This window comes from Mus pahari, chromosome 5, assembly GCF_900095145.1.
Source record: "Mus pahari chromosome 5, PAHARI_EIJ_v1.1, whole genome shotgun sequence".
NCBI classification, from domain to species: Eukaryota; Metazoa; Chordata; class Mammalia; order Rodentia; family Muridae; genus Mus; species Mus pahari.
Genome location: NC_034594.1, coordinates 162,994,657 through 163,004,467, shown reverse-complemented (window position 1 = coordinate 163,004,467; position 9,811 = coordinate 162,994,657). Strand labels below are relative to the sequence as shown.

The window sequence follows — 9,811 nt, the reverse complement described above, 5'->3', positions numbered from 1 at the left end:
GTCATGGTGGCAGGCGCCCTCACATGCTAACCTATGGGACTGCAGTGTTCTTGAGGCGCTCGATTCCTGGAACTTAGATTTGACCTCTTGTTTCAATTTTGCTGGCAGAGAATTTTTTAAAGTGTATGGGTCTTCTGACTGTGTGTCTGTGAACCACATGTGTGCAGTACCCAAGAAAGCCAGAAGATGGCATCAGATTCCCCTGGACTGGAGTTCCAGAGAACTGTGAGCCACTGTGTGGGTGTTAGGGTTCCCCACCAAGAGCTCTTAACTGTAGAGCTGTCTCTCTAGACCTCAGAAAGAATTTTAAGACCCTCTGCAATTCAGTCTTCCTTTTCCAAGAGAAAAAGTTTTCAGTTTCTCACCTTCAGCTTCTCTTCTTCAGCTCCAACTGTCTTTTAAGCTTCTAAACTTTTATCTTGCTAATCCATGACCTCAGAAGCTGTAACTCCCTTCGTTACAATGTTGGCCCACTCCAAACGGCTGGTCTACACTGATGTGCTTGAGGGAAAGGCTTGACTTCAAGCCTCATTTGTTCACTGCGTCACACGGACACACACACACATACTTCAAGCACAAAGTAATGTTATATCACAGAGGTTCAACATTTCTTAGACATTTGCTTAATGTATCTATCCCTATTCTTTGTTTAAAAAGCAAATCCCAAGATGTGATGTCACTTAACTCTTATCAACACACATACCTTAAAATACAATAAAAATGCAATTACAATGAACATTTCCTTTTTATTTGTGGATTGTTTTATATAATAAGATCATACATTGCAGTTTGTCTTAGGAAGGCTGAGTGAGGTGTGGACAAGTGGTAACTACGACCAAGACAGACAGCATTTCCCAGACGGGCTGGGAGAGCTGCAATGGCCGCACCACACTATGCTGTTGGTCTGCTCCTCAGCAAGCTTCTCCACCACAGCATCACTGTCTGGGGGCAGACGGTTAGCTGTGCCAGCCATGGGGACATCTATCGCTAAATGGTAATGATACACCGCTACCTCCCAACCCCCCCGTCACACACACCTTAAGTTATGATAGGCAAAAACATCTTCACAATTACCACAGGTCTTCTGGGAAGATAATCCCCATGAAGAACTCCTGTTGTAAGTGGGCCCCAAGGATCCTTGGGGTTCTCTGATCACCTAGCTTCTACACTGAGGATGAAACACCTCCCAGAGCTTACTACTAATCGAGTGCTTTAAGTCACTGGCCCATGTGTGGAAAGAGGGCTTTCACGATTTGACTTTATGGGTCCAGCCAGAGTCACCTGGAGAATGCCCCAAGCTCACTCTCCCATCCTGCTGCGTAGCTCTTGCTTCAGTAGAACCCCACCATACTGCCTCCCAGCCTGCTCTCTAGCCTTGCCTGTTTGGGCACTTCCCAAGCAAAATCAGTCACAGCACTTTAATGCCTCGAAAGGCACAGTATGAACAGTCGCCTTCTGGAGTCCCACAGTGGTTTTAGGGTGAGCTAAATGCACTCTGAAATGCAGAGTGCCACCCTGCTCTCCCATGAAAGCCAGTACCAAGAATGCCTTGTTAGGTGGAAAAGGCACAGTGCCAAGATTCTGGTCTTTATACATTCCTTTAAAGACCCAAATACTGTCCCATACAATTATTAACTTAAGTAAAACAGAATCTGAGCTCCACAAAGCAGTGTCGCCATAAAGCTTTCCCAACTGAGAAAAGCAGAGAAACCAAGATGTTTACGATCATCAGGACACAGTGAACAAAAGCAATACAGATTTTCCAAGTCATGATAAGTAAACTCCTCTGAAAATGGACACAAGGATAATCACCCAAAAGGGAAATAGATGGCAAGTTTGGTGGCCCCACCTACAACGCACTGGCTAAGAGACACAAGCACGCTGCAAGAGGCTGCAAGAGGCTGTGTTCAAATCTCAGCGCAGGTTTGCTGACCCCACCTGAGTCTGACACTTACTCTGCTTAGATCTGTGGTAAACGACACATCTATCGATCCTAATATGTAATTTGAATTAGAAGGATCTATTTGGAAATAAGGACTTTAAAAGAAGCCATCAGTTTCCAGTCAAATTATGTTCAAAGATTTATGGAAAAGAAAACAGGCAAGAAATAGAGGTTCCATGCCCCAGGTTTTCTTTTTAAGAACATTTCCTGTACAAATAATAGCCTTCTCGTTTATCTTACAAAACTCTAAATGACCATGGACCAAACCTAAGGCCAGGCCCACTTTCTGTGCATTCATCTGAAAACCTGCCCGGAAATGCACACGCTGCCACACAGAGCCAATGCCAGCTCTCCAGCTGCAGGGAACCACCTCATAGCCTCACAGAGAGCTGTGCATCAACAAAACCCCTCAGAGCACATCTCTGGGATGCCTCAAAGCTGCAAGGCAGTCACAAGCTGGTGTCATTGGGGGCCACCGACAGGTCTGGGCAGGACTGGGGAGTCTTTTCACCTACTGCACAGGGACTCCAGCGAAGGAGCAGTCCTCAGCCATATTCCAGGATTCACAACAGTGCACTGTAGCTGTACAGGATTCACAACAGTGCACTGTAGCTGTACAGTACCTGTACAGAGTCACTTACTTTAAATAAAGTCACTCAGTCATCAGACTGTGACCCAAGTGTTGACAACATTGACTTTCTGCTCCCCAACAAACAGCTCACAGATCAAGATTAATTCTCTTCAGCAGCGGGTAGCACTTTCTCTGGGCACAGTCTGGGGCTTTCCTTCTCTTTAGCACAATGTTGGAAGCCTTCCTGGCTCCAGTCTCTGCTGGTGTGGTTTCTACATGTGTCACACATGTGTCAGGCTTGGAATCTGCTTTCCTGTAGAGGCTGGAGAAGACTTCCTGGTTGATCCTCTGTAGCTGGATGACAGGTCGCATCTTTAAGACGTGGGAAAAGCCTTCTCCTTGTTCAATTAGCACAGGCAAAGCCTTGGGAAGGAAAAGCTCAGGTTGAAAGGTGAATGTAAATACAGGCACACTTCACACAGACATGGACACACTGCATTTTAATTCTTCAGGTCAAGTCAATTGCTAAGCCCTGGTTCCCTGGGGTTATGGATATTTGGCTCTGTGTTTTAAAATCCCACTTTAAGTAAGGGGACTTTAGCTAAAAGCTAAGACTCAGAAGAAGCGGCTCATTCCCACAGTAACTGGTGGCAAAGTTAAACTTGACGGGAGTAAGAGAAGTTCAGAGGCAAGAATTTAAAGTCTGAATGAAATCTTGCTATTTGGTGAGCATGCTTTTGAAATCTCAATCATTAAAAGAAGGGAGGGGCACATTTTGATTGTAATGGACGGAACAGTAAGCATTCTATACTTTGTCTGGGGCTCGACCTTGGTCAGCCATGGCGGTGCATGAGTGCAGTCCTGGTTTGAAGCCAGCGTGTAGAATGCAGTAAGGCCCCGTCCTCAAAAAAAAAAGAACTATCAGAACAGGAAAGAGACAGACGGGAAGGAAACGAATGGTTCCATCTGTGTTCCCATAAAGCTGTGCTTATGAAACCAAGGCAGGCTATTGCCTGACCACCAATTCTGGATCAAGAATAGGACAAAAGTACTAAGTTGATCAGTTATCAGGCAAACATAGAATTTATAACGTTAAAAAAAAAGGGAGGGTGGGGGGCTGGAGAGATGGCTCAGTGGGTAAGAGCACTGACTGCTCTTCCAGAGGTCCTGAATTCAATTCCCAGCAACCACACCCTCTTCTGATGTGTCTGAAGACAGCTACAGTGTATTCATATACATGAAATAAAGAAATAAAACTTAAAAAAATTTTTTTCCATGTACCAGGACATTGTTTTGATGTTTAGGTAAAATAAATGTCCCACTAGAACCCACGGTATTACGACTTTGAGTCTCTCCAGCTGCAATAATGTAAGAAGAAAGAAGAGTGATTAAGAGCAGAATTCCATGCCCAGGAGCAGCTCAGGGTACAGTGTACACTAAGCATACGCCCGACCTGGGTTCACACCTGGCACAAAAGCAGAAACAACCAAAACAAGTTCCAAAGTCAGAGACTCTGGTTAAGTTACTTGGTTGGGCAACTTATTTAGGTCCTTAATGCCTCTGTTTTCTCATCTGTAAACTGGGGGTTAACATACCTACCTTCTATGGTTAGTATGAGGATTAAACTCAACAGTAAATGTCATGCAGGCAGACACAAGCTCCCTAAATGTTACAAACAGCACAACCCCAAAGTGTCCGACAAGCTGCCAACACAGCCCGCAAAGTACGGCCTTACTGGAGAAGCCAGGTAGAACACACAGCTTCTGGGACCTGCAGGCAGAATATGTGGCACACAGTAGGCACCTGATAAATGGAAATCTCAGTTTTACTGTTGCTTAATAAATGTACTCATGACCACGTAACAGACCTGAGTATCCTCCTGTGCCCCAAATACACTGCTGGCAGGCGAGCACCAACCTTTCCCGCCCGCAGCTTTACCTTCATGGCCTCACTCATTTCCTTAGCTATGGCTTCTCCGCGGCATTTCAAATCTTCCACACGAGAAGCTGCAAGAAACCATCAGACAGCATTTTAGGTTCTCTATCTAATTAGCCAATCACAAAGACATTTAGATGCAATCTGTTAGGACAACTCACCGTAGTCCAATCTTTCTAAGAGCTTGGTTGGTTGCAACAGGGTTTCTCTATGTAGCTGAGGCTGAACTGGAACCCACTGGGTAGACTGAGCTGGCCTCAAACTCAGATTTCTGCTGCCTCTGCCTCCCAAGTGCTGGGATTAAAGGTGTGTACCACCCCATCCCCAGCCTCAGTACTTTGTAATTACTAAAGTCAATGTCCTATTTATGAAGATAAATGAAAAGAGCAGGAGAATATCGGAGTGTAATGCAGAGGTATGCACTTAAGACAGCTGGGCGTGGTAGTGCACACCTCTAATCCCAGCACTTGGGAGGCAGAGGCAGGCGGATTTCTGAGTTCGAGGCCAGCCTGGTCTACAAAGTGAGTTCCAGGCCAGCCAGGACTACATAGAGAAACCCTGTCTTAAAAAACCAAAAACCAAAAAAAAAAAAAAAAAAAAAGACAGCTGGCTGGATGTTGCCCAGAGAGCGAGCGCATGCACCATCCACCATGGCACCTCTGCATGTCATTGAGGGAAAGATAAATGAACTCAAACGTTATTTTTAAGTGAGTCTGAATTTTATAAAAGCAAACCACAGACAAGTGAAATGACTCAGTGGGCAAAGGGGAGCTGGCAGGCGAGAAGAGAGTCCACTTCACAAAGTTGTTCTAACCTTCATGTGCATTCTGTACCATGTGTATGTGCGCATGAGCGCGCGCACACACACACACACACACACAGAGTTAAAAAAGTTTTTAAAGCAAAACATCATCTAAACTTACAATGTAATCACTCTGCATTAAGGCCATGTGTAGACACAGTATCTGGTGGAAAATTCTAGCTCTGGTTGCTAGTACTACACATTTCTTTTTCCTTTCTTGATGCTTTTCCTGAGTGTGTGTATATATCTGTGCATGTGTGCATCTGTGCATCTATCTGTGTGCGTGTGTATGTGCACAGGTGCATCTGGGGGACTGAGGTCATCATTAGGTGACTTCCTCTATCACTCTCCATCTTGCCTCCTCAGACAGAGTCACTGACTCAGCGAGACTGACCAGCTAAGTAACCCCATGACTCCTACCGGCTGTGTCTCCGGTGTTTAACCTAGGTTCTAGGAATTCAAATTCAGGTAAAAGCACTTCATCAACAAGCATCCCCTAGCCCTTTTCTGATGCACCAAGTCTCAGGCTGAAGTACAGGTGCCGGGTCAGGGCCTTACAGCCACAAGAAGACAAAGAACACCAGCAAAGCCACACGGGCTGATATAAAAGCCAGCATGATGCCATCCATAATTTAAAAAGAAATGCAAAAGCACTCTATGAAGCTATGCCAACTGGCACATGACGTATAAAGACACAATAGGTGGTAACAGTAAAGGACGGCAAACCTACACAGAACAGACTTTCTCCAGTGTGAAAGTAAAGCTGGTTTAAAATCATATGGCCATAATGTTGACACATGAATTGTGATCTCTAAGTAAGCCACTGTCCTAAAAATTATTCAGAAAATAAAAGTGATATGCTGCAAAAAGATCAAGTGAACAAAGGAGAAATGAAGAATGTGGCAGACAGAAGGACAGATGGACAGAGGACATGTTGGACAGAAGGAAGGATGAGACCGACAGAAGGATGTGACAGAGGACGTGATGGACAGAAGGAAGGATGTGACAGACAGAAGACGTGATGGACAGAAGGAAGGATGAGACAGACAGAGGACGTGATGGACAGAAGGACTGACAGGCAGAGGACGTGATGGACAGAAGGACTGACAGGCAGAGGACGTGATGGACAGAGGAAGGATGAGACGGACAGACAGAGGACATGATGGACAGAGGAAGGATGAGACGGACAGACAGAGGAGGTGACGGACAGAAGGCATCAGCAGCAAACAGACACCGAGGCAGCCAAGTCCCCCGTCGGTCACAATGTGACTATCAGTGAGTTAAACTTTGCTATTGAGAGGCAGAAACAGAAGCTGGCAACTGGATAAAAGCAAATGATCCAATGAGATCACACCATGACTGCCCTATAAGCACAGCTGAGAGTGAAGGGAAGACCAGAACATTCCACACAGAAGCAATCACGGGACAACTGGGGTCACAGAGGACTTAGCAGAGTTGGGACTGCTGCTCAGCAACTGTGTAAGGCCCTGGGTGTGACTGACCCCTCCGGCTGCATTAAAAGCTCAGTTACAAGAGAATACACGGATAAAAGGGGTAGCTCATCTGGAAGATCAACAGCAATACACCCTTCTACTAGACCTAACAGATGTGTACAGAAAACCTTACCAAATACAACAATACACTATTCTCATTTTATTTCTGATGCTCTGATAGATATCATTTTTATGGTATTTTGAATAGGAACAGCCCTCATGAGCTCACGTGTGAATGCTCCATCATGAGGGAGGTGTAGCCTTGGAGTAGGTGTGGCTTTGTTGGAGGAAGTGTGTCAATTGGGATGAGCTAAATGCTCAAGCCAAGCCCAGTGTCACTCTCTTCCTGCTGCTTGTTGATCCAGCTATACAACACTCACTCCTTCACCAGCACCATGTCTGCCTGCAAGTCACCATGCTTCCCATCATGACAATGAACTGAATCTCTGAACCTATAAGCCAGCCCCAATAAAATGTTTTCCTTAATCAGAGCTGTTGTGATCATGGGGTCTCTTCACAGCAAAAGAAACCCCAACTTAGAGAATTACCAAAAGCAACTTGGGGAGGGAAAGGTTATCTAACTTACAGGTCACCATCCAGCACTGAGGAAGTCAGCGCAGGAAGCCAAGGCAGTAACCGTGGGGGAGTGCTGCTCACTGGCTTGCTCTCCCACCGACTCACGCACAGGCAGCTTCCTTACACAACCCAGGCAGGATGGTACCATCCACCAGGCCTGGACCCGTCTATACTGTAGCAATCAACAATCAAGACAGCGCCACACAGTCATGGCCACAGACCAACCTGATCTGGGCAATCTTTTAACTGAGGTGACTCTAGGTCACTTCAAGTTGAGGACAGGAGCTGACTGGAGTACACATTGGTCTCAGCTGCCACAGGAAAGTGAAGCAGCACTAGCAACACTCCGTGAGGCACAGAAAGCGTGTACTACAGCATCGCACCCACCATAGGCAAAGCCATGCGGCCAGAATACAGCCAGTGCTTGCCCGGGCTGGGCAGAATACAGCCAGTGCTTGCCCAGGCTGGGTCGGCTGGGGGTCTCTTCCAGCCAGTGTTTGCCCGGGCTGGGACAGCTGGGGGTCTCTTCTGAGCAGTAACCTGTTCTGGAACCCCTGGGATGCACAGCACTGGCTATCAGTGGATGATGGGCTTCAAAATGCACAAAATAGTCAACTTAAAATATTTATTTTTTTACTATTTTTATTTGTGTATGTGTATGAACATGGCTACAGTGACCAGAGGAGGTTGTCAGATCCCCTAGAGCTGGAGTTGGAGGAGGTTGTGAGCCACCATACATAGGTGCTTGCTGGGAACCTGACTCTAGCCCTCTCCTAAGAACAGTAAGTGCTCTTAATTGCTGTGCCCTCTCTCCAGTCCTAACATGCTAAGTTTTATGTGTATTTCCACCACAACTATGGCTAATTTTGGTTGCCAATTTGAATAAGGTCTATGAGGGACTTTGCTGATTGGACACTTGAAGTTGGAAGCCCCACCCTAAGTCTGGACCACACCTTGTGTTGGCAGCCCTCATAAAAGAACATGATAAAGGAAGCTTTTGCTCTGCCTGCTTGCCTTTGCTCTTGCTGGCAATTCATCTATTCTGCCACGTAGGCACTCCTTCATTGTTATTAGAACCTTCTCTGGGATATCAATTTAGACTGAACACCAGCAGCTCCCTAGAATTATCTGGGATTCCAGAACCAGACTGGAAATTCACTGAACTGCTGGGAGTCAGCCACAGTTGAACTCCCAGGCCCATGGCCTGTGGGCCGCTCTCGTAACACTCACCTGCACTCGCTCTCTCATACTGATCCCACTGATTGTCCCCTCAGAGTCTCCTAATACAGCAACAAAACAAGAGTACATCAGCCAGCTTTACAATGCTCTGATGAGCCCACTTTGGTGTGGACTCATTGTATGCATGAGGTTCTTTCCTTCTCTGCATGAATACTAACTTAAAGTTCAAGTAACAGCATGTTAGATCCAAGATGAAGGTGTTTGAGGACAAGTTCCTTCATGGGTGGGCACGCTCTGTCACGACACTGGGAGGAACAAGTTGAAAGGTAACAGGAAGCTTAGAGGTGCACGCCCATGCCCTGAGGATCTGAAGCTTCCTACCAGGTTACTGATCTCAGAAACCACAAGGCATACAACATGTGTTTATTGCTTTAAGTGGTTAAATGTTGAGATAAGTTACGCAGTAACAGGCAACAAATCCAACATTAGATTTCAAATCAATCCATTTAGTCCTAAGTGTAAATTAAAATTTTCAATGAGTGTCTATCTAGAACATTCCGGTAGATCTAGAATGTTCCCCAAAGGCCAAATGTATTAAATGCTTAGTTACCAGACAAGCCTTTTGGAAGGTCTTCGGGACTCTGGGGATGTGTCCAATACTCTCTCCCAGATAAAATACTTCTGAACTTAAAGACACAGGCTCAACTGTTGACCTGAAGAAAAACAATAGACTATTTTCCTTAAAATTTCAGGTTTTTAAGATACTCTTGTATTCACAGTATACACGAAAACATTTGAACAGAGTTTAAAATGTTCATCATCTGTATCTAGAAACCACACATATATCTAGATGGTGGTTTTTAAATATGTATGCATGTATGTAGGAATGCATGCATAACTTCTACAAGTTGTGTACTATGCATTACTCTGCAACAAACACACATATGGAACAATGAATCTTAATTCTATGCGTGAACAGGCAGTCATAGTCTTCATCACTGTAGCTTTTACCAGCAGCAGCAGCAGCAGCAGCAGCAGCAGCAGCAGCAGCAGCAATAGTTCTTGACCTGTGACCCCCTTCTCAAGGTTTCTTACAGATTAAGTTCTATCTATGACTCATACAAACAGTTCCTAAAACACCTAAGCTGCCTTTTGGTCTTTACTTTCCCATTGCTGAATAATACCTGTTTTCATCTGTTGTACAAACAGTGAGAACACATAAGGCTTGTGTGTGACGGATATTCTTTTTTTTTATATATATATATCATTATTTTCTTTATTTACATTTCAAGTGCTATCCCGAAAGTTCCCTA

At 45.2% G+C, this 9,811-nt stretch overlaps 1 protein-coding gene across 1 annotated transcript in view; it reads right to left on the bottom strand.

The window, feature by feature from the left end:
• Window positions 1-771: 771 nt before the first annotated feature.
• The window catches only part of Nsl1 (NSL1 component of MIS12 kinetochore complex), a 24,197-nt gene continuing 15,157 nt past the window's right edge, over window positions 772-9,811 (bottom strand). Inside the window, exons 5-6 of the mRNA XM_021199073.2 lie at window positions 4,452-4,519; window positions 772-2,936 (exon numbers count right to left, since the gene is read on the bottom strand). Coding sequence (XP_021054732.1) covers window positions 2,661-2,936; window positions 4,452-4,519 — 344 coding nt within the window. The 3' untranslated portion in view covers window positions 772-2,660. The remainder of the gene's footprint in view (window positions 2,937-4,451; window positions 4,520-9,811) is intronic.